The following is a 25,352-nucleotide window of genomic DNA, read 5'->3' as shown; positions in this document are numbered from 1 at the left end:
GATTGAGATAAGACAGTTCATTAAAGCAAAAGCTTGCGCACCCAAAAGTGAAGTGAAAAATAACAAGGTTTGTTCCCTACTTCCCAATCAGCAGCGATGTCCGGCCACCTTCCCGAGATGCAGGGCTTCAGCACGTGCAATGGTTTCTTAGCAGGCAGCCATTGGAAACAACCAATGCCCCCCTCCCCTTCCCCAGCTCTCTTCTGTAGCCTCTGTATCTGAGCTGATGTCATAGGGTATGGAATATTCCCTTGGCTAGCCTGGGTCAGCCAGCCTACCTGTGTCCTCTCCCAGAAGGAATACCACAGCACCAACGCTGTGCTCAGGAGTAGCCAAAGCACTGGTGTGCCATCAACACCCCTCTGGCCACCAGTGCAAAGCACAGCACTGTGAGGGCTGCCATGGGGGAAATGAACTCCGTCCCAGCCAGATCCAACACAATCACAATGATTGTAGAGGTCTCCTTAGACTCAAACCAGTGATAGGCCACTGTTGTGACTTGCTTTAGGGAGCCACCAATGTATGAGTAATAAGGGTGCTAGTAATATTTTGTTAAGTCTTACTGGACCCTTATGGATCTTACCATGCTTCTACACCAGTTCTTGTACAGAGCCAAACACCCATTATTTTGCATTCTGTTTTATTAAAACCAGTTATATCAGATAACTGAGTCTTGAGACCAAGGAAGCAGCTTGCTGTTGACTCAGGAGGATTAACCACATGATATATAAGCCTTTTTGCACTGATGAGTTTTGTTCATTTTGTAGTTCATATTTAACTACAGGAACTTCAAAGCAGCATGGAGCATCTACCCTTACCATGATGCCTGGCTGCTGTGATAGTCTGGTAAACTCAGGGGAAAGACTGTGAGGCTGTTCTGCAATCACCTGTAATCAGGGAGGTTATATCTGCTCCTCCATTTTTCTTCCAGGATAACTTTGAACAATGGGCAATAAATGCCAGTAATGCAGGTAAAGACAACAGTGTTGTGAGATTTTGCTGTCAGCATCCAAGGGCAATGTCAGTCTACACTTCATGTGTGTGAAGCTGCAATTGTGTTCTATGTCACTGTGTGGTGTTCCTGTGAGGTGAGACAGCAAAGAAATAAAAAACTCATAAACCCTAAACTAAACCCGGACTGACTTACAGTGCTTGTTTAAAAATGCTAGTGTACAACATTGTCATTTATGGCCATGTAAAGCATAAATGCTGAAGGGACCTAAAGTAACATTGCTGAGGGCACACAGGAAGAAAATTAAGAGAAAAATAGTATCTGGGAGAATGTTAATTACCCAACAGTAACAGAAATATTTTCTCTTGTGTGGATGGAATTATAGGCACATGAGTTTATACAAGCAGCAATATACCAAAGTGGTATGGTTTTGATGCCTGTGTATTTAACTGTAACAAAGGTGCAAGCTGCCTTCAATATTACTGTTCATGTGCATTAGCTACTGTAAGTATATTCTGTCAATTGTATGTTTTTTGTTTTTTAGTTTTTCTTCAACTTCTAAAATTTTTAGACTTGTGTGTTTTGGCAACTAAACCAAGGGTCTTTGGTAGGTCAAATGTTGTGAGGTTCTTTTCTCTATGCCCTTTATGAACCAGTATGTGCATTACCGTACCAACACTCTTAACCTATAGGTTATATTACCCCATTCATTGCATTTCACTTGCAAATGCCTCATTCTGTGTGTTCTCCTACTTATCTGAATGTGAGCAAGTCAAAGCCAGTGCAGAGCAGAGCTTCTCCCTCTCTACAGGAAATTACCTTCTGTCCCAAATAACCCAGCTGGGTTTTTTGTTTGGTGTTCCTTGGGAGATGTATTACTGTAGTGTCTTAAAGGCACAGAGGGCATTGTAGCCTTGCTTCACTCTTTGCTTGTTGAATGAGTAGCCTTTAGTCTCTTCACTGGCTATGTAATCTGGATAGATGAAGCGTATCTCTTGAGTAAATAATGATGTGTGTTGTGGTTTAGGAACGGTATTCTCCACTTCAGTACTCCCATTAAAAGTGTGTTACTTCCCCCCCTCCCCCTCCAATTGGAAGTCCAAGAGGCAAAGATCACAGGTTGAGATAAGAACAATTTACTGGAAATGGCAATGGAATAAGAAAATGAACAGTCACAATATTAATAACAAAAGTGTACAAAAGAGAGAGTGTGGAGCTCAAGCCACATCCATGCCGCTCCAACTACTTCATCTGGCTGGGGACCAGCGTTACTCCACTGCTCTGTCCACCGCACTTGCTCAACCTGAAAGAGCCCCTTCTCCTCTGAAGTGAGAGTCCCTTTCCCCACCTCTTACAATGACCTCAGGTGGTATAGAATAACTGTCTTAGCCATGTCCCCTCCTGGCTACTGCAGAAATTAACCCTGTTCTGGCCCAAACCAGGACATGTGGCATGTGCTTTCCAGCATTGTTGGGGTACTGTGGATGGAAGCACTGCTGTCATTGAAGTATCTGTGCAATCTCTTTAATTGCTGCTTTATGCAGGTTATATTTGTAACTGGCATTATTCAAAGCAATTAACTGAGTGATAAGAGTGTTGGGAATTGTGAACAGAAGAGTGAGGACAGTGTATGTTTAGGTTGTCTAAAGGTAGAACCTTCACTTCTCTCCCGGTGCCCCCTGTTTCCCTGGATTACTGCTATCCCTATGTTAGCTTGTGCCTGGCAGCTGCCAGTAAAGACAGCTTCTGTGCCTGCCCTGTGGATCGGCATGCTATGGATGTACATTATAACCAACCTGCCCTGAGAGAGTGCAGGTTGCATCCCTCTGTGCATCAATCCTTTAATGAGTAGAAAGTGTCTTGTTGTACTATGCCTCTTAGATTTTGGGGGGGTTAAATTAGAAATAGTTTGAGTCCTAATTGGAGGGTCCTCTGAAAAACAGCAGTTTTCCTAAAGCTATTTTTCATGTTATGTAGAGGAACTTCTCTACTAAGAGAGAAAATGAACATTCATTATTTAAGCTCTTCAGCTAGAGAGTATGAAGTCTATTGTTAAATTTTTTTCCATGTTGAAGACATTTTGCTGGCTTTCTGACCTTGAGATGAGAAAAAGCTTGTTGCATCCACATCTTACGTGGACTAAATAAAATAAGAAAATATTACGGATCTGTTTTCAGGGTATCCCCTCCCCTACTCAATACCAAAATCCCCATATGCTACACAGATGTCAGAATTTCTTCTACCACATATTCTTCCTCATGTTTAAATTGTTTCCTTTAACATTCTGCACATACTTCTTTAAACTTGCATGTTTATATTGCAGGAAGCTGTGGCCATAGTACTGAAGATCTAATGCCATGTGCATTAACAAAAAGCTGCATTACATGGGTCTGAAAAGAGTATCATTTCAAACTGAGTATGCAGTTGTGTTTTGCTTCCTCGGTGACCTGTGTTTGGTAGCAAGAATAACAATGTCAGTCTTTGGTGTGGAGGAAGAGGAGGTGATGAGAGCTAGCTTTGAGGAGAAGAGCTTTTAGATTTCCCAGTGCTAAGTCTTTTGGGTAGCTTGAGATATGAATGATTTTCAGTCATCATCCATAGCTCTTTAATCTTCTCTGTATAGGGCAGTGGGAATCTTGTCTGGATATTGGGGAAGGCATTCAGCCATATCCTCCAGATAGTATGAGATAGAGAAAACAAAATCTATGTGAAATCTTGCACTTGTTTCTTCAGTGACTCCTGTATTGGCCTGTGCATTCCTTCAATGCAGTGGGCTCCAGTGCTGTACCTCTCTTTCCCAGCAGAAGATATATTACTGCTCTCCAAGCCCCCCACCAGACATGATAAGCACCTGACAGCACAGTACTAAGGGTTGCTCATGGCCTGGGCTTTGGTGCTCTCCTCAGAGTGCCTCATTTCTAAGACCTGCTATTCCTGACAGCCCTGTCCTTGCAGCAAACCTTGGCTTCAAATCCTTCTCAGCAGTGCTGATCTTCTGTGCTAGGAATTATGTAAAAAGCCAGGTCATACCAAGCAATGTAGCTTTCCAGTAGCCAAATATGAGCTCCCACACTTGGAACAGAATAAAGAATACAAAGTGACTGTATCCAAATGTGCACCTGTTTGCCATATCTCTGTGTCCCTTCAGTTTGTGGAAGGGATGTTAATGTCTGAACACAGAATTAATTTAAAAATGTCAGCTGTGCAAGCACAGAACTGTTATTTATTGGTCCCAGGAAGCCATTGTTTGGAGAATGTGAGCGTTTTCCAGAATTCACAAATCATTGTGTCTATGTTCACAAATATTTGTCTGTGGATAGTTAACTATTGACATATTGAGCAATTTAGGGCATTTGTGCTTTTTTAATGTTGAGCATCAAATGCAATGTTTGTAGCAATTCCATGGTTTTATGTCAGTGCTACATCTCATTCTGGTAGCATCAGTCAGATTGTCTGAAAGAATGGGGTGCTTTCAGAATTAAAAATGACATAGTAGGAAGACCTATATTCCATGTTAATGGAAACCATGACAGATCATTCTTCTCAGTTTTTAAAGTTAATTTGGATTAATTTGCTGCCTTTACATTTTACACTGTAAAATGAAGATTTGCAGGCACCAAGAGTAAAAGCCACTATGAATTCCAACAGTCCAGTATCCTGGTGAACTGCAGCATACTGGAGGAATAGCCACACTAGGCCAGATCAGAGATGGTTCTGTTCTACTGAGTAATGTTTGGATACGGTATGTAATAAAGCCAGGGAAAAGAGAAAAGAGTAAAGGACAGGTAGATTGGTGATCCTTTTCAATGTATGTTCTTCAGGCTTCTGTATCCGAATGACAAATTTACTGACATATAATGGGGAGCTCAGTAGCATTAGTTGAAAGAACTTTAATTGAAACAAGTGATTTTCTATTAATGGTAAAATTCGCTCTGCTAGGGTACGTGGTATTATATAGAAACTGAAACAAATGTTGTATGTTGCTAGTTCATTTCTTTGTGGAGTTCAATTCTGATAAGGCAGATGTTGAAAAAGCACTGCCTGTATTTCCCTTATGAGGTTTCACATTTATCCTGTGATGGTGATTCAGCACCATCTACTCATCTTTGCTCATCTGAGCAGAACTTCATGTAAGTCTTGCAAGGTATAGGGAATGATGAAAGTCAGAATTCTGCATGAGAATGTATTGTTTAATACAATTGTTGCACTGGATTTATCTATGATATTAATAGCTGTAGATGTGAAAATATATTTGACTAGGAATCTATATGTGCTTTGTCAGGTGTGTGATGTATAGACATACATCTGAGATGTACACATGTATGATAGAGTGTTTTGAATGCTCTGTGGGTTTAATGTGTTGGTCTTAACCACGTGCTGTTTTTTTTTTTTTGTAGTGAAGTATGCACAAGTTAGGGTCAATTAACTATCATTGTTTTAACTATTAACTAGGCTATAATACTTCAAAAGGGTATTTTCATATGAGTGGCATGTAAGTCAGTCTAGAAGGTGATCTGTTCAAAGATGGAGCCACATGGTTTAATCTGTAAGTGCTGATTCTATGTTTTAATTTGTTAGAAGAAAACATGTTACATGAGTTCCTCCTTGAAAGTAAGACCTAGCTGAGTAGTCTGTGTAGGTTGGATGTAAGGTGCTGGTTTTCATGTGTGTGCAGTTTTTTCTAATAAACCCATAGATAGAAAATGGACTTCTGAGTTCAATTTAAGAAGCATGCAGTGTTTTGCTATTGAAATTAGAGTGTCTGTGCATTATGAAATACTAAGAGTGATCTGAGACTTCTTTCATCCTACAAGATTATAGGGAGAAACTGATAAAATATTTGGCATCTTGATGTCTGTTTTGAAAACTGGAAATATGAACATGAATCAGAAGTCTTAGATTTTATTTTCTAAAATATTAAGTAGTTAATTGTTTTAGATAAAGAAGTGTGTGTCTGGGAAAGTAAATTTTTTTCTAATCTTTTCTGCAGGATAAACTTCTAGATAGTATTGTTAATTAACCTACTTCTATGACTACTTTTTTTACTCGTGTGTTGTGGCTTAACTCCAGACAGAAACTGAGCACCACACAGCTGCTCACTCCTTTTGCGGTGGGATGGGAAGACAATTGGAAGGATAAAACTGAGAAAACTTATAGGCTGAGATAAAGACAGTTTAATAAAGCAAAAGCTGCATGTGCAAGCAAAGCAAAACAAGGAACTAATTCACTGCTTCTATGGGCAGACAGGTGTTCAACCATCTTCAGGAAAGCAGGGCTCCATCATGCGCAGTGGTTACTTTGGAAGACAAACACCACCACCAGGAGCATCCCCTCTTTCTTCTTCCCTCAGCTATATATGCTGAGCCATGAGCATATGGTATGGCATATCCCTTTGGTCAGTTTGTGTCATCTGTCATGGCTGTGTCCCCTCCCCTCCCCAAATCCTTGTACCGCTCCAGCCTTCTTGCTGGTAGGGTGAGGAGCAGAAAAGGCCTTGACTTGCTAAGCCCTGCTCAGCAGTAATGAAAACATCCTTGTGTTTTCATCAGCTCTATGTTCAGCACAAGTCCAAAACACAGCCCCATACTAGCCACTGTGAAGAAACACACCTTCCACTAGACCAGGTTTCTCAAAGACCTTGGGAATATTCAAGGTAGGTGCCTTTAAGGCATGTGTGTGCTTGAAAAACCTTCTGGTTTTCTTTAACCTGGAAGAACTGTCTATGCCTTGACTGAGAGTCCCTTGACAGCTCTGTTTAGTCTTGTGTAAGTAATTTCATTCTGGGATCTTTATGTCCATTTAGCTTTGTCTAAAAATAAGCACTTAGCCTCCAGGACAAACACTGTGGTATTTACTTTCCTGCCACTGCTCCATACACATGCTTCTTGTGTGCTACTGGAAGGCTGGGATATTTTGAACTTGATGATGCAGCCCCAAATTCTGAGCTGTTATAAATCTCTGCTTCCTATTAGATTTCTACCATGTGTCAGTAACTCTTTTGAAATGTGACTGCATATTTATCTCTGTTTTCTAGTTGAACCTGTCCTAATACTTGACAGAAACAAGCATCTGCAGTCAGTAATGTCATAGGGTCAATGTAGCTGCAAAAATGGTCAAGTTGTGATGTGCTCATAATAAAATTGCCTTCTAAGTTACAGTTGACCGTGAGTTTTGGTGATGGTGATAGTTTATGGACAGAAAAATGCCAAGTATGGTTTGTAATACCTGGATCCAAGTATTTTGTTGCTTGGTATTTGTTAACTTCTGTCAAAAAAATACTAGGCAGAGTTCTGAGAATATGTAGACTAAAACAAATTAAAACTTGTGAATATTCTAAATTCTAATTATCCTTGAAACTAAACTCTATGAAACTTAGGAAATACAGTTTTGCGGTAAATTTAAGGTTAAGGAAAATATTAAGGTCTATAAATACATTTTTAAAGCATAGGAAAACCTAGAATGTTTTGAGGATTACAAGATGATAAATTGAAAATACCAACTTCTATAAAAGTAATTTACTTTAATCTGGGACTTCAAACAGCTTGACTGTTGAAGTATATGGGGTCAAGATTGGATACTTTTAACTATTTTATCCCTTAACACATTTCTATTTTAAAAAAATAATTAACCTTGACTCTGAATCCTTTGAACTAATTTATTTTGGGGAAAAGATAATCTATTTTGGGGAAAAGATAATACTTTTTCCCTTAGATGTGTTTTAATATACACTTAATATAGCTTGTTTCCAATTTAAGATAATGGTCATGTGTGAGGACGAGTTCTTAAGCTTTCTATCAAATGCTGGAGAACAAATTACATGATAGTGTTAATGAATTTGAGAAATTTGGCATTGATCTTAAAATTGTTTTTGATTTCATGTTTTTAAACCAGGTGAAGCAGTGTATTCTGGCTGCTTTGTACTAGAATGGAGCAAATGCAAAGCAGCTGGAATGTCTCGGATGTGCAAGAAGATTTAAAGGCTGTGCCTGTTACTGATGCAATCCAGCTGTTGTGCATGGCTGTGAATCTTGCCCTTAGCTTTCCATGTGTGTCCAGAACTGTCATACTTCTGGGATGAGTTCAAAACCAATGAGAACTTAATCTATGTATTTTGACAGGGACCTTTGCGTTGTTGTTATTGTGACTCTTAAAATTGCCACTCGCAGAACAGCTCGTGCGTGCCAGGTAGTGATTGGTTATGTGATGTCTGTGTTTAAGATACCACTGCTACTGAGCTGTCTGTCCCTTACAGTAATGACAACTTACATGGGTGTTATAGGAGATGGGTGAAAATGCCTTTTTTTCTAAAACTTGCCTATCTTTGTATCTGAGAACTCAGAATCTTTCATCTTTGTATTTAAAATCAAATGTATTGATTTTCGAGTCTCAAGAGAGTGGAATTCTGTGTCTAAATATCTTTCCATCAAGCACAGCCAAAGGATTTTGAATTTTACTACTGCACGGGCAGCTGTGCTCTTCATAATTGGTTTGTGTGGGTGTCGGTGTTCAGCTCTCCAATGAAATTTGCCAGAAAAGAAATGAGACTCTGAATGAGATGGGAATTAAAGCAGAAAGTTGATGGTATAGATGATTTAGCAGTAATCTAATGTGGAGCTAATTGACTAGTATCCAAATTGTGCTTCTGATTATTTGTTTCCCTCTGGGGGAAAATGCTATTGAAAACTAGATGGCTGCTCCCCTGAAGTAAAAAAACATAAGTTTCATGTCTTGGTATTTTGTTCTAACATCAGTTTTTATCTTGTATGTCACAACTGTTTCCTATAATGTGCATGGGTCATAATATTAAAACTAAAAATGTTGGATTGTAGTAGCAAAATACTGGCCATGTGTAAGCCAGCAGGAGTTTTGCATTTTACATCATTAGTGCCAGAATTTCACTCTAGGTTGCTATACAGTAGATGAATTTTTAATGTTTAACTTTTAGTTGTCATCCATAGTATACTCATTAGTCAGCAGAATGCAAAAGGGATGTTTTGCACCCAGAAAAGGGAGATTATTTAAATGTTCATGGACTTGTACTGCTGCAGTCAGATTGAAAACTTTGTCTCCAAGGAAAGTCTGCTGGAAGGATTTAAAATTAGGCTAAATATCTAAAGTGCTTCAGTCAAATTAGTTAATATGACTGAGGCAAAGCAGAACACTAGAATGAAAGGAAATGTAAAAATTGCATTATATAATTTTTTTTCTCTACTGAAGTATAATAATTTTAGTTTCCCTTCTTTGTGGTGAGATTTTGCTTTTGTAAATTGTCAGTTAGATGGAAAAGTTCACCAAAGTTGGGTCTTTTAGGAATGAACTCACCAGTTTCTGTAAATGTGTCAACCTCTGCTTTTTACTGGCTTTCTACTTATGATTATTGGTCAATGCCATTTTGTTCAACAGAAAACATTTAGAATATTAATATGAATCATCTTCCTTTGTAATACATTCAAAGGTTGTTACTTGCATGAGTAATGACTCTGAGAATATGTATGATTTTCACCTCACACCTGTGCAAGATGCTACATTTTGTGCCATACTCTGAGGTTAAATCGTGGGCAAACACAGTGCCAAAATTTCTCCTTTGGAAATCAGGTAGCTAGAGCACCTTAAGGAGACCTTTGTCCTGTGGGTTTAAAAATTGAAATATGCTTTAAGCATTATCTCAAGTGGAGTTCCAGTCTTCTATGCCTTGGCTGCAGCAGAAGGGACCTTGTAGAGGGTATTTTCTGGGAACTTAATCTTAGGATGTTTGTGGGAAACTTAATCTTAATCTTAGGATGTTTGTGGGGCTGTCAGGATAAGCTGCAATGATAACCATTGTTTATATCTGTTCTGTAAGAAAAAGTGTAGAGTGGTTGTTTGTTTGTTTTTTGTTTTTTTGGTATTTTTTTTTTACAAAGATAAATTTCATTTTCTCTGTAGTACATGTTCATTGCTTATATCAGTATGTTCTGATTTTAACTCAAGTCAGTATTTATTTTTTTCATAGCAACACTCACAGTCCAGAGATTTTTGAAGGTGGAACTACAGATACATACTTGTACCTTCATATTGGAATGATGGTATTATTTTGTGTGTGTGCCTAATGTCATAAGGGCATGTGCTTTCGTCCTGTGGCTGTTGCAAAAGTAGCTGGTGTCTATCCCATCAACTGATGATGCTTGTCTTAGTTCTTTGAATAATTGTTGTTTGGAAGTAGTCAGTATTAACAGGTTTTAAAAATATTTCAGACCTTGTTTAAGGTATGTTTATTTTTTTCTTTTAGGTGGCCTGGCTCTAGCTCAAGTACTGTTTTTTTACGTGAAATACCTGGTTCTGTATGGTGTTCCTGCCCTCCTCCTTCAAATGGATGGACTCAAACCTCCAGCTCTGCCTCGCTGTGTGAGCCTGATGCACAGTTTCACTAAAATGTGGAGGTTAGTCCTTATTGCTTTTCAGACAGTTTATTACTGATATATGGCAGTCAGTGTATAAGAACATGTATGTGAACATGAACACACGCATATGTTTGCTTTCATATGCTTGTGCTTTTTCTCTTACACCCATGATTCTTCTTTAGCACTTTTAAAATGAACTTCAATTCGATGGTTACTTTTTTCACTCCATGGACAAATAAGGCCAAGCATCTCTTTCAGCATTTTCATCCTCGTAATTTTTTTCCTCCCAGAGAAGGAAAATAAATGCTTGATTGATCACATGAGGAAAGGTGTAGTTATAACCCTTCAATATGCAGAGCGATATGGTAGAGAAAGCCTTCAACACACTAGAAGTACTATGAAAATGATACTTGTTTATAAAGTAGGATGAATTTCTGAATCTCTTTTGTTGTTAAGGAAGTTTCAGAACAATATTTCACCATAAACCTGTGAGTTTTGAATCATATGGTTGCTTTAAATCAGTGTTCACTGAAGTCTTTTTACTGAAAACTGTCTCCCAGGGGGATTCTGCTTAATATTTAGCTTCTGTGTAGCAGTGGATTCACTTGACTTCTCTCCTCCCTTGTTTTTCTCTGCACTATCCAATATTCCTTCAGTCTGTGGAATTCTGTGCCCCAGATGTCTAAAAACATTCCTGAAATGATTTAGACTTGTCAGCTTTTTAGTGCAGAGACTCCTCATGTTATGTTAATGCAGAGCCTCTCAGAATGGTGCTTACCCTGTCTTGTCTCTGACTGCTTTGCAATATGAATAAAGCTTTTCATTTTAGTCATAAAAACAGTGGGCCTGCTGTTATCAGTTTTATTGGATGAGATTTTAATTTTGTTTTCAGCTTGAAACTAGCTGTAACAAGAAAGCTTTATAGTTTATAATAGTTAGCAACTGTAGATCTGTAGTATTCAAAGAAATACAGCAGGCATAGAGTGCAGAACACAGGTGAACTATTAAAAATTATTTGAGCTACTAACAACTGCCTTGGTTTAAATGCTCTTTCAGAGTTTGAACATAAGACTTACAGAGTTAATATAGAAATTTGTCATTTTTACCAGGCACTCTCCTGAGAGCAGCATCTCTTGGCCTGCTGGCCCTTGCAAGCAAATTTGCAAACAGTAGCAGTTTTTCCTCTGTTTCTAGTTCTTATTCCAGGGAATCTGTATATTGCTCTGGAGGTGCCAGATGAAAATGAACTTCACAAATACCAATGACACTGCTGTGCCAGGTAGTTGTAACAGGGCATGCAAGGGTACTCAACACCTGCAAAAAAGTGTGGTGTATCACAGTAAAAACATTGGATGCCCCTTAAAAAAATATTCATAACATTTGTGAGAAAATTGAAACTAATATCTAAGTGGAAAATTTAATTATTTTTTTATAGAAGCAAAAAATGTCAAGTGCTGATATTTACCTTTTGCCTAATTATTTCATTCATATCAAAATTCACTGTCAGAAGTAATAAGTTACCTCAACGATTGAACTTGTTTGTTTGCTTTGAGTGTTGAAAAAAGTCAGTTAATATATACCTGATTTGATTTCTTGCTCTCAAAGTCCTGTAGATAGTAGAGCTTTCTGTAGCTGCTAGTGTTATGGGTCGTTCTCAATTTTCTAAGAAGTTTTATGATTGCCCTGAATTATGATGCCCTTTTGCCTTTACAGTTAAACTCTTTAATCACACTATCCAGAGGCTTTGCAGTCTTATGTGGTATATTGGCATGTTTTATAGGAATGTTGTGTTAGAAGTAGAAATAATAGCCTTTCTTTCCGAACTGTATGACCAAACAGGACAGGAAGTTGGGAAATTGGGGGTGTAGCATAAAAGCCAGCAAAAATGGGGAAAGTAAATGGCTCATGTTGCAAAGCCTTCGGAAAAGTGACACTGTGTTTCCTTAAGATGCTAAATAGGTTGTTGTAGTTTGTGATACAAGGACTTTAATGTGAATTTTCATAGCAACTTTATTAGAGTAGGTCAAATTTAAATGTTAATGATGCAGTGCCTTGTTTTAAGCTGATAGAGTGAGATGTGTACTAGACTTTGTTTTCATAAAACGGTAGTCTGGTAAAGCTTATTAAAGGCTTCTAAGGGCCAGGTTGGGAAATGGAGTGTCCGGGAATGATCCAGTTGATATGGAGTACACCACTGTTACCTGGCTGGCATCAGGGACACTGCTCAGAAAAAAAGCACTTGTGTATGCTTGGCTCACTCTTACCCTTCTTGCTGGTGTCCACTTGAGAATACTGTTAGAAACAGGGTTTTATGCTGGCTAGGCTTTTGAAGACCCAGTTATTGTTGTTTTTATGTCTCAAAGCTTTCAGCAGTGCAGATCTTGAAGGAGAGAAGGTAGCCTGAAGAGAAAGGCAACATGAATGTCACAATGTAAGGAATGCAAATATATTACTTAGGAGTCTTCCACCACCACCTGGTGTCCTTTGAGCATAACAAAGCTTTTGATCCGACCCATCCAGACCAATGTCACTTCTAATCAGTACATGCTGACATAATTCACTGTGATACAGCAGGTGGAAGAGCTTTCAGTCAGGAAGGTAAGAAAAATACCACAGTGTATCTGAAGTTTCTCTAGAGCTGAAAAGTAAAGTAGGAATCAAAGAATGAAATCAAGTATTCTGTCTCTCTGTTTATGGTACTAAACAATAAACTAAATTTTGTCCATTCAGACGTAAAAATTAAAGACTTTAATTAAAAAAGTTATCAACCTTATAGTAGGTTCTCCCTAAGCCATATTTAATCAAGACAGTCTCTCAAGTAAAAAAATTATCAATCTCGTTTGCTGTCTCGAGACAAATACAGGTGTTGAATGTGTTACTGTGGTTTCATTTTACCAGGGTATCATTAGCTTGCTAAATATGCAGCTGCATAGCTAATAAATGCATGATAAAGATATTGCTATTCAAAACCTTTATCACAGCTGCGAAATGGAGCCTCTGAGCTCCTGATTTCCAGAGAGGATAGCAGTTCAGTGGCACATGAACTTAGTTTTTAGGGTCTGCTTTACCTTAAGTCATAAAAAAGTCATTAAAATCTAGTTTTTGTCACCAAGGTTAAAAGCAAGGAAATCAATTCTGAGAGAGAACCAGTGTTGCTGGAAACTTGCAAGTGCTTTTAAAGAAGTAGCCAAGGCTGATGTCTGCCATACAACTTTTCAGGTGGGGGTGTGAATTGTGTAGTGCAACTGGAAAAAGTTACGGAAACTTGCAAATTACTTCAATATGAAAAAATATCTTAGTGGAAGAGTAGTGGTGTGGAAACTACAGAAACAATAGATAGTACATAACTAAATCTTATATCAGTTTTGACTTTTTGGTAAATGACTTTGGCAATTTATTCCACAAAGAAACGTGTCAGTTTGTAAATTAGGACAACAGGCCTGCTGCTGTTTGTGGAAAAAAAAATTGTGCTTCTATTTTTATGTTTCTATGCTGTGTTACTGAATGTGACAAGTGCTCTTCTGCAAAGATGTTGGACACACTGATTGGATATGTTTTGACATGCCATGGGAACAGCATGGCATAAGAAACCAATTATCTCTGGTCATAGACTGATTTGAAATGTGCAGAAGCACAACACTTCTTGATGATGCTCGGAGGGCTGAAGCACCTTTCCTGAGAGAGTTGGGGTTGTTCAAGCTGGAGAAGAGAAGGCTCTAGGGAGACCTCATAGCTTACAAATGGGGCTTACAAGAAAGAGGGAAACTTTTTTTACATGGGCAGATAGTGATAGAACAAGGGGGAATGGCTTTAAAGTGAAAGATGAGAGGTTGAGAGGAAGTAATTCTTTACTCAGAGGTAAACTGGTGAGGCACTGGAACAGGTTGCCCAGAGAAGCTGGATGGCCCATCCCTGGAAGTGTTCAAGGACAGGTTGGACAGAGCCCTGACCAACCTGTTCAAGTGGAAGGTGCCCCTGCCCATGGCTGAGGAGTTGGGATAGATGATCTTTAAGGTCCCTTTCAACCCAAACCATTCTATGACCTCTTCTTTGTCTTTCCACCTTAAAATTTGTTCATTCCCAAGTATCTTATCCCAAAATAATTTGGAGCCAAGTGAGTTTGGGACAAATTGTGCTAAAACTTGATGCATGTTTAATATAGGTTAGTCTCAGGCAGGATGGAGGCTTTTCAGGAAGGCATTAAGGAGTAGTGTTTGGAAAGTAAATTTCACCATAAACAGAATTTCATCTAGGATAAAGAAAGTGGAGTTGAAGAAATGCTGCCAGAGAAAAATGAAAGATGCAATGGTAAACATTTGTCCATTTTCAAGTACTATGCTATAAATTCTAGATTCCACCTTGTATTTAACACCCTGATACTTGACCAGAGAAGAGTCTGACATGTCAGCCCCCCATTTTCTTGCATGCTAACAGGTGGACTAGGAGGGCTGTATTTTGCATGTACAGACACACATTCACACTTCTGTATGAACACATGTTAAGTTTATCCCATAGACATTTTGGTGGCATCCAAAAATGTCATGTGAGTTGTGATTTGCAAGAGATTGTCTGCAATTCAGTCTTGTTTACCTGCCTCATTATTGCTGAAGCATTTGCTTTACATGAAAAAAATGTGCAAGGTCTTAGTGAATTGTTCCAAATTATGGATTAGAGTTTTGCTGTGGGCTAATCACATTCTTCACTATAACCAATCCTTAGAAAATGAATCTACAAGTGATAATGTAAATTCATCTGCATCTGTTTCTTCTGCATCATGATACTTTTTGTCTACATTTACTGTTGTTCCTGAAACCTTCCTCCCTCTGGGAATGGTCGCTTGTGTATGTCTATCAAAAAGGACAGTAGCAGGGGTTTTTCTCCTTGTTTCAGATTCCTTTCTGGGAAAAGACAAGTCTGATATTGATGTTATGTGTGAGTGTGAGCACAAGAGATCACTGTGACCATGTGCAGTAATTTTGGAATGATGAATAGCATGCAAAAACTTCCCATCTTTTATTGTTGACTTAAACTCTTGATAGCATTTATTTAATTGCCTATTCTTGGCTTATGGTGAGGACTGGAATAGATTTTTAAGCAAGGAAAATGGATTTCCTGACCTGTAGAGGAAAGGTAATCACTTGAGTGCTTTTTCACCCCTGCATTTAAATAAGATCAGAAACGGTGTTCCTGTCAATGCTTGATTTGGGAAGCTTGCCCCCTTAAATTCCCAAATAGCCAATGTCTGGCACAAGTTAACACAAACATAATTGCCTATAACAATAACAACTACAGCTGTGCTGCAGATATGTGTAGCCAAGATGACATCCCTGCATCTGGGCTCAGAATAATGTGCCTTTACACGTTTAGGGGCTTGCACTGTAACAAACAGGGAAAGGGTCTTTCTATTTGGGTGTTGTCGTGCTCTTGTTGTGGTGTTTCTGGATAGTCTGATGGATGGTCTGAAATTGGAGGTAGCAGATTTTCTCCCTAAATTTCTCCTTCCTGTGGGTTTAGTTCTCTGATTATATGTTAGTAATAACAGCAAATTGCTGTTATTGTTGTGCTTTCATTTGGAGGTAATTGCAGGGCAAAAAGGAAGGATGCTAAATGATAGGTCAAACTCCTTTACATGGCAGGTATCTTCAGGAGTCAGTGAAGTTACCAGTCCTTGAAAAATTTACATGGGGGAAGGAGAGGCAGGCAATCAAAAGAAGCTCCACATCTCCATGGCAGTTTGAAGAGGGGATTCAGTGTGAATCACCCGAAGCCTGGTAAAAAATTTAAATAGCATATCCATATCTGTGGCTCAGACCTGCTGCCCAGCTTGCTGTGAAAAGGATTGCAGCAGCAACAGCAACAGCTGCTTTTCAAAGCTGTAGGAAGACTTCTCTGGGGTTCTGTGCCTGGGGAAAGGATGCTGTCTGTAACTTCAAGCCAGGGATGCTGGACCAAGTCTGCCTGTACTGTGAACAGAGAATCTCATTTTCAGTACTGTAAATGGCCTAGCAGCCAGCTTCAAGAGGATCAGGTATTTTCAGATGATTTGTATTTATCCTATTGTTCTAGACAGCTATGTTTGGAAAGCACTCTGTGCCTGTGATGGGGAATATGCAGCAGCTGCACCTGAGCGACAAGAAAAGGAAGGACATGCTCATCCATGTTTCCCTTTCCTCTGGAGTTCAGGTGTCTCTTCTGGTATATTTCCACCATTTGATATCTTCAAAGAAAAAAGTTGTGCAGTGTGTTGTAGACAGTGTATCAGGTTAAAATAAAAACATCTTTTAATTATCTAGCTTTTTTTAAAAGCTGGTTTTAATCTTAAAAAAATGTTAATGCTGCAGATTTCTATTTGACAATAGACACAATATCTTAAATATGAAAAAAAAATTTAAAAGGATATTTGGACTAAATGGTGTTGAAATGGCCTAGTGCTTATGAAGTAAGGGAAAATTGTATTGAAAATTAAGAATAGAATAAATCAATATTGCCAAAGTGTGCAGAAGCCTAAGTTTGCAGACTTTAACACTGTGAAATCATAAGATCTGGTTTGTGTCCTGTCTGCACAAGTAGACTGAACCGGATCCCATATCGGTAGTAGAAAGAACATGCAAAAGAACACTTTCATCATGGAAAGCTTATGTAAGCATAGAGTGGTGGCTTATGTGCTTTAAAATGCTTAATGAATATTAGTTTTCATTCTTGAGAAGATTTTTATGTGCTCTTTGAGGATTCTGGGTGTGAGTCTTGGAAAAGGAAGGGCTCTTTTTCCTTCTGTTGGTATGTAGGAACTGGGGTTGAATGTGAGGCAGATCTCCCTGTGTGTCCTTGCCACCTACAACCCCTTGGTACCCTCAGCAGTATGATTTGGTGTTAAACACACAGCTACTGTGTGGAATGGCAGCTCAAGTCAGGGTGGGCTTTTGAAGAGGAGAGCCTTCCTTAGCAAGGCTGTGGAGTTACACGTAGCCTTTAAATGTTACACCTGCTTGCCAGTATCAGAATACCTCAGCTTCTTGCCCCCAATGTTGGGCATTTAACTGCAGAATTACTGCACATTTTTAGTAGTAGAATAACTTGTTTCTAAAGTTGGAAAATAATACTCTCCCTGATTTACTGTATTTTTTGTTAACTATTGTGATGCTTAAAACTGGGTATTGATCTGTGACAGATTTTTAGCTAACATGTCACCTGAATATGTGAAAGACTGTAGTTCTGGACCAGTAGTTGTTCTCTCACTGATGAAAACAAAGGATTAAATTGCTTTTTTGAAATCAGCTAAATGCTACAGTTGCATGCTACAGTTATCCACTGTACAGCTCAATTTTCTGTTTATATTAAAGCTTTAAAAGGTTCCTTAAATCTCTTCAGAAGAGAAAAAAATCTTTGTTTCTTTGCAGTGTAAAAAGAGGCAAAATAATGAAGCACCCTAATTCTACTTGGATCGAAATTACATAATAGTTGGAATTTCTTTTGTGTAGTGACTGCATTGTTACTGTAATTTAAAATTGCTGGGCTTTTTTGACAGTGAAGCTAAGCCCATCTACTGCTAATCACCTGTGATGCCCGTTCTTCACCGTAGTTGACATAGAGCTCTGCATTGATACAAACTATTACTGCTGTTCACATTTAGCAAACAGCACTCTGCTGGCTCACAAATACTGTAGAAAATGAGTAATGGCTGTTAATAAACTTGTTTGTTCTGTTTGCAATAAGAGGAGAGATCTCACAGTAATTGGACAATCACACTGCAGTGCAAGAGTCTTATGTGAGAAAGACTGAGGGAAAACTTACCCTATGGGAGTTTGCCACTAATGGGCATTAGGTTTCATCTGCTCTCCATGAGCTACCACAGGCTTTTGAAGAATCGGGGAAGGTATAAAATTAAAGCAATATTTCTTCTGAAGGGTTGTAGGAGAGATTAACAGAATACAAATGAGACTTGCTCTTTTTAAGAAAGTGTCTGCTGAACTGTATCACCAAGATCCAATGTGATTGGATATGTGAGAAACAGAATTAATTTATTTTAAAGCCCCCAGAGTAGGCAGACCTGTGTGTAATCTTACATTAACACTGGCAATGACTGATGCCTGCTGAAAGTTCTGCTTCTCTTTCTGACCAGGAGATTACAGGGGTGAGGGGGAGTCACTGCATACAATCATTAAAACTTTCCTCAGGCTTTCTGATATAATACAGGTTCTGTGTTTGATTTGAAATAAAACAACAAAACATATTAGGTCATGGTTCCAATCCATAGGCTGGAGGCCACTAGCATTGTGAAGTGTTTGTATGTGGTCCTCAAAAGAACTTTCTCCTTGCAGCTGTCTCATTGTAGGTTATTTTTACTATGCATGTCTCCAGCCTGAGATCCCAACTAATAACTGAAACTGTGCAGATGAAGCTTTGAGACTTATTGATGCTTTCTACTTGGAGGTGAAGTTGTGTCTAACAAAATGTATACCAAAGTTGGACTGTATTCTGCCTTATACAGGCTGTCCAGAGTCAATCCAGGTGTATTTCTGTTTCCATTAAAATTAATGAGGGTTTTGCTGCTGATTTTGATGGGGTCAGGATTTCACTGTGGATTTCCACCACCCTTATGGCTTCAGGAAGCCCTAGCTTCTTCCTATGATGCTATGCAGTAAATACTTCCAGAGTAAAATGTTTAGTTTTGCCTTAAAGTGATCACATAACTACAGAGTATTCTTTTTGTGAAGTAAGGTAAATGTTTGTACTGCTGAATCATTCCAGGAAGAAACAGAACACAGATTCAAAGTGTTCTATCTAAGCATGAAGTGTTAAAATTCCAGTATGTCCTTAAGCAAGTGTCAGAGAATATGATAAAAAGATGTCTTCGTGTATATACAAGTCCTGCTTATTATTACTGTAACAAGAAACTGTTTGTCAAAGATATGATATGAAAGCATTTGACAGTCTTCATATTTTTTCTTTCAAATAGCATAGATTTTCTTTTTTTACTTTTAGCTGTGTTTTTACATTGAAATGAAAGAAAGCTACTAGTTTGCTGCATTGCAGATGGTTAAAATCAAAGCTTGCAAACAAAAGACAGTCCACTGAAGCTTGATATCTAGGCTTAGCGAGTTCTTAAGATCTTGATGTTTAAAAGAACATTGAATTCACTTAAACAAAAATTTTCTTATTGGGTTGAGCTAGGATTTTTGTTCTAGGTTGCACGGTAAGAATGGAGATGCATAGGAAATGAAAGGATTTGTTATTGTTTATCTTAAAGGAATGCCAAAAGAGGTCCATATATATATTTGTTCCCAATTCTGCTACCATATCAGACTAGTATCTATATGTGGGTGGAATTCACCAAGTGTATTGCAGTAATTGAAAGGCTGAAAATGATAGCTCCAAGAACATGCTCGTATGTGGCAAAAGAATCCCCAGAAAAATGTTACAAGGTGACTTTAAAAGCTCAGTGTCCAAAAGTATATTCCATAGTTTGGGTTATAGATAAATCCAAACAGATTATTATATTGGATTGCATTGCATTTTTTATTATGCATCTATCTTCATTTTAAAAACTAGCAACACTAAATAATCTGGGCATTTTAAGTGAATATTTTCAGTTTGCTTGCTGTGTTTATTTCTACTGTAACATTATCTGTGACAATTTAATTGTTGTTTTTGTATTTCAAGTTGTGCATCAGCTTTATAAATAGTGCATGTAGGGTATGGTGGCAGTTATGCTATTTAGAGGAAGACTTGTCCTGATTGTCACTGAAGAGACAAGCTTTGCTAGAAGGTGTAGGTTTCAGGTAAATTTGTAGAAAACTGTCTGAATCAATGCAAGCTACAGACAGGCAAAGTGTCTTTAAAAAATATGACTGGCTTTCCCAGATGTTTACTTAATAATGATGAGAATGAATCAATAGGTAGCAGTATCTACTTGGAAAATACTTTAGTTGGTAGGTGTGCCCCCTCCGGGGGATTTGCTTTAGAAAGTTTTATAGTTCATTGAGACATTAAATAATCTGTATATAGACTTTATCTGCTTTCCTGGTAGTAATCTTACTCTTCAGACAAGACTCTAAAAATTGTTTCAGATTTACATTGCAGACTTGTGATTATTTGTAATTTGGAAGCATACATCTTTGAGGGGTTACCTGCTGGGAAGCTTGCCACAGGCAGCATTAGAAAAAACATGAGCAGATATAGGAGAATCCAGAAAAGTAGTTTGGAACTGCTAAATGGTGGGGCATCTGTCAGAGGAATTCTTGTGTTTACAGTCTTTTGTGCATTCCTCCAGTAAGACATTGCTTGAGAATTAGGAACAATGAAGTGACTTGAGCGCTGTGTCAGTGAAAGCAGATGCCATTCAATGACCTCTCAGTCTCCAGTGCAAAATGTTCTGTTGTGGGAGAGACTTTTGGTCAGCAACTCACTGGCTAAATGCCACATTTATTTGAAAAGACAGCTAATGGAAGTGCTGGCCTTGCAAACACAGTTCTACAATTAAATAGGGCAGGCTACTCTGAGGATATGGGAATGAGTTAGACTTTCTGATGTCAAGTTTAGCCATGTTTTAAAAGGAATGGCAAAGAACCGTGGTTGAAACATTGCAGCAACTACAATGCTATTTTTGAGATGGTGAATATCCAGAGTACTAGAACTAGAACAAGTAACCTACTTGTTGGATTTCATCATTGCCATAAATGGCAACTAGGCTAACTGATTTGAAGAGATTTAAGTGCAATTATATTGTTTGCTCGAGGGAATTGTTGGGTAGTGCTGCTGCTTGAACTCCTCTCCTGCTAATAGAAGTTACACCACCCCTTTCTGCATTCAGAAGTATTTACTGGCAACACAACTGTTTTTATGGTGTCTGGGATATTTCTGTCTATTATGCAATACAGTCTGTGGGTACACAGTGTCACATTTACCTGTCTTCATCTACATTCATCTACTGAATTTTTTTTTATTTTTTTATTTTTTTTTTTACAAATGGCAAACTATCTATGTAGGTCTACTCCCCTAAAGTAGGGCCCAAAGTAAGAACCATGCCTACTTTTGAGTGGTGATGCTTGCAGTGGGCATCTTTGCTGAAGTACATGATTAGCCAGATCTTCCCAGATTATGCTGTGTGTTGCATGCTTTGTTTCCAGGAGTAGCATGCAGCCCAGCAGTCCTGGGGAGGAACTGGCAGAAAACAAACTTCGCTGGTTTCTCTTCAGCACACGGCTTAGAAATATGGATATACAAAATCAGAGTTGAGTGATTCAAATTTATTGCAATTAATTTCATAAAAAATGTCTCTAGTAGTCAGCTTAACTTTAAATTGATTCTTATGATCCTGACATGTGCTCAGTACTTATGTTTTTTGTATCATTGTAAATCTTTAGGCAAGAGGTTTGAACAATCAAACCTCATTTTGTGTGTGGGTCCTTTAGCCATCACATTGGAATTGTAAATTGTAGTCCCTAAAACAGCTAATAAGAAGCAGTTTTCATCTAGGTCAATGTGGGGTCAAATCCTTAAATAGAATAGGCTGGCATAACTTAATCAAGTTTAAAAGTTGTATGCTAAAGGCTCACACAATTCCTCTTTTGAGGAACCAGAGTGTGGACCTCAGTTAAAGGAAAGCACAGCTTTGTGGAAAGTGAACAATCCAATGGATGACATGTGCATATAATTTTTTAATTTCCCCCCATCAGCTTTGTGCTGAATGCAAATTTGGAGGCAGGTTGTTGCATTATGCATTTAGCTTTCAGAGCAGAAGCTGCACGTCTGTGAAATAATTTTGAAAATGTACCTTGAGGAGAGAGATGTATGCTTGCAGGCAGAGGTTTCAAAGACCTCTTGGAAAAGGTCTTTGTTGGTTTAGTGTAGTTGATGATGATGGATTGTATGTATAACTGTTTGAATTCTATCAAACTAAAACTTCCATGCTTAACAAAAGCATTGATAGGTGTGTATAGAACTGTGATTCAAAACTACCCTTCAGAGGAACAGAATTAGGGATGTTTTTATTAAAAAAAACCCTATCAAATTATCTGCAATATGTAATTATGATTATGAAATTGAGGTTAAATATATCTCCCCTTTATTGTTCCACTGACTAGTCAAGATTTTGTTCTGTCCAAAGACCATTACTATTTTGATAAACTAGATTTTACTTATTTTTCACAAATTTGAAATACTATATTGCTACCAACATTTGAATAGAATAGAGAATCTAACTGGTAAATCACTTTTCACTCATATTGCTGTGGATATCCTTTCTCTTGTTTTAGATTTTAATAAGAACATTTATTTTGAAAATTTGTGCTTGTTACAGGATTTCTGAAAGCATTTCTGAAACCTTTATGTAACTGAGGCACCCTAAATTGCAAGAACTACCAGATAAATTGTGTATTTTGCAGAGAAACTCAGGATTTTACAAGCTGTGTGAAGCTCGTTATAGACTATACTGTAATATCAATTAAATATGGATGTATTTTATATGGCAGGTGTAATTTTGTGTTAATTGTGAGGGACACTGTCATGCCTCATAGGTGGAGTCCTCTGATGTTGAAGGGATTGCTATGACATTTTTAATGCTAATACAGTGTGATTATTTGTTCTCTTTTTTCATTTAATGAAGGTGCTTATTCCACCCCCAGGTTGCAGTCTTAACATTGTTCTACAAACCCTCTTTACCCCTTTTTAACTTTTCCATCTGAGAATAGATGCATCTACCAGATCTGTTGCCTCTGCTACTTCACTGTATTTTTACTTTATTTGTAGACTTAGCTGCAGTATGTATTTAAATATGAACAAGCAGAACGGTCAAAAGTGTCTGTAGTAGTTTTTTGTCAAAACTAGCCTCCCATAATCCTATCTACTCAATATTTTTGTCTTGCACAATGTTTCTATTCATTAACCAAGATATATGTACACAGTATCCATAGCCTTAAGTAATGCAACCATTTCTTCCATTTACAATTTGAAATTGTTCAGCCTTGTTGTTCTTGCTTTTGGACCTAATCAATGATAGGTCCTGTGGGATCTTTAAGATCTAAGTGCGCAGTCAGATGATGCTTTATATTCTTGTGCTGGTTTAAGAGTTAACCAGCAGGGGAAATGAACTCAACTCAAAGGAGAGATTATAAGTCAGAATAACAATTTACTAAAATAATACAGTAAGTACAATCATACAAACAAACAATTGGTCTTAACCCACAAAACCCAAATGTATAACCCAGTACCCTGGGACATGAACAAAGTGGTGTTCCTTGGGCCCCGCTTGAGTCCAAAGTAAAGGGAGAGGGGAAGAACCTGCTGGTGGGAGAGCTGTTGCAGTCTGGTCAAAAGTGGTGATTGCAGTGAGATGCTGGGGGGAGAGCTGTTGCAGTCTGGTCAAAAGTGGTGATTGGAGTCCAGTATAGGGTGGTGATCCAAGTCTGTTTGAGAGCGATGAGCCGCAGTCCTTCTCTGGATCCCACAGAGTGGTTAAAAATGTTCCAAGACTCCAAGATTATATATCCTGCAGTTCAGGCAGGACTGCTCAGCACTTCCCTCAGGGCGGGGAGTTCCACAAAGGGTGTGAGGACAGGAGCATCCTCCTATCTCACAGGCCTCTTAACACCTAGTTTGTAGCCTGAGGAGTCAGGCTCTATGGGCAGAGGGTGTAAATGGTTCATTGATAACAGTTTCTGGGAAATGGCATGGAAGGCTATAGAATACACAGTTTTGGGTTACACCCATACCCTGATGAACTGGTCTCAGTTGTCCTAACTAGGACAATTCTCAAAATTCTTTTGGTCATAGCACAGTTAAACAACTGCTTACACTGTTGAGAACTGAGGATCTTGGGTAGACTATTGAAATGTATCAGTACAAAATCAACTGAGGAATAATGGACCCTGTCTATGTATGCTGAATTACACCTAGTGAGGCTCTGATAATTTTTCTTTTTCATTTATTCTAATAAATCGTTTCTATGCATGTTCATTGTTAATACTTATCAAAATATTTCCAAAAAATATTCAATAGCTAAAGCCCAGATGAAAAAAACTTACAAAACTTTTTTAGTAGCAAGTGCATTATGTTTTGCAAAGAGTGAAAAATGAGAGAAGAGATGGCATGTCATGATATCTACACAAACTGTCTTGTTTTCCCTCCTTGTCTGAACCCACTCAGCCTTAGCTTTGTCCACCCCAACCTCCTTCAGCTCTGATCATCTCAAGTTAGCAGGACCTTTCAGCTTCCATGCTTATGGTAAGCAAAGTCCTTTGGCTTTTGGTTCAGTGTCAAAAGCAATGATATTTTTGTGCTCCACATCCCTGTCCACAAGAAGCTTGGTTCTTCTGTCCCTTCAGAGAGTGTACCAGATTGGTTACTGCCATCAGAGAATAGCTTGAAGAACTTGAGCAGATGAGCTTGGCTGAAGAAGTGCAAGAGGGCTGTTTAGCATACAGCTCTCTTCTGAAACCGTATCAGTTTCTTCTTCTCCCCATCCCAGCGCAAACATACTGAATTTTTGGTCCTAGGAAGAAAAGGTTTTCAGAGCTATAAAAATACACTGTGGGCAGCTCTGATACTGCAAACTGTCTGTAGAACAAAGAATATTTTAGTGAAGAGAGGGAGCCAAATTACAGTATGTGTCCAGGCAGGAGGAATGAAGAAAAAAGACAACTGGATGCACTTCATGCAGTTTAATTGCACGGTAATGTAACAATAATGTAAAATGGTCAACGATTTCAGGAAAGGAATGTGAAAAATACAGGTTTAATGACGACCAGCTCATGTTCCTGACGTAATGTTTTTCTATTGCAAGGCAGCTTTTAAGTGAAAAATTTGCTCCTCTCCACCCAGCCGAACCAGTGGAATTTCCTTCTCTGTTAACTCCTAGAATTTCTGCAGCTCATTATCTATCTGCTGATATCAGGGTGCCATTAACTATCTGATGATTTCTCTTGCTCTTTGAGGTAGAAAGCAGCACATCGCAAGCAGTGCTGTTAAAATAAGACTGTGTTGTACTCAAATGACCTATTATGCTTTTGGAATAGAATACTGAA

At 38.3% G+C, this 25,352-nt stretch overlaps 1 protein-coding gene across 1 annotated transcript in view; it reads left to right on the top strand.

The window, feature by feature from the left end:
- HHAT (hedgehog acyltransferase) overlaps window positions 1–25,352 on the top strand; it is a gene marked incomplete at its 3' end in the record, with an annotated part of 88,708 nt that overhangs the window by 9,346 nt on the left and 54,010 nt on the right. Inside the window, exon 8 of the mRNA XM_027714497.2 lies at window positions 10,221–10,371. Coding sequence (XP_027570298.1) covers window positions 10,221–10,371 — 151 coding nt within the window. The remainder of the gene's footprint in view (window positions 1–10,220; window positions 10,372–25,352) is intronic.

This window comes from Pipra filicauda, unplaced genomic scaffold (genome assembly GCF_003945595.2).
Source record: "Pipra filicauda isolate LSUMZ 115617 unplaced genomic scaffold, ASM394559v2 scaffold51_size4534324_pilon, whole genome shotgun sequence".
Taxonomy (NCBI): domain Eukaryota; kingdom Metazoa; phylum Chordata; class Aves; order Passeriformes; family Pipridae; genus Pipra; species Pipra filicauda.
This window is presented reverse-complemented; position numbering and strand designations above follow the sequence as displayed.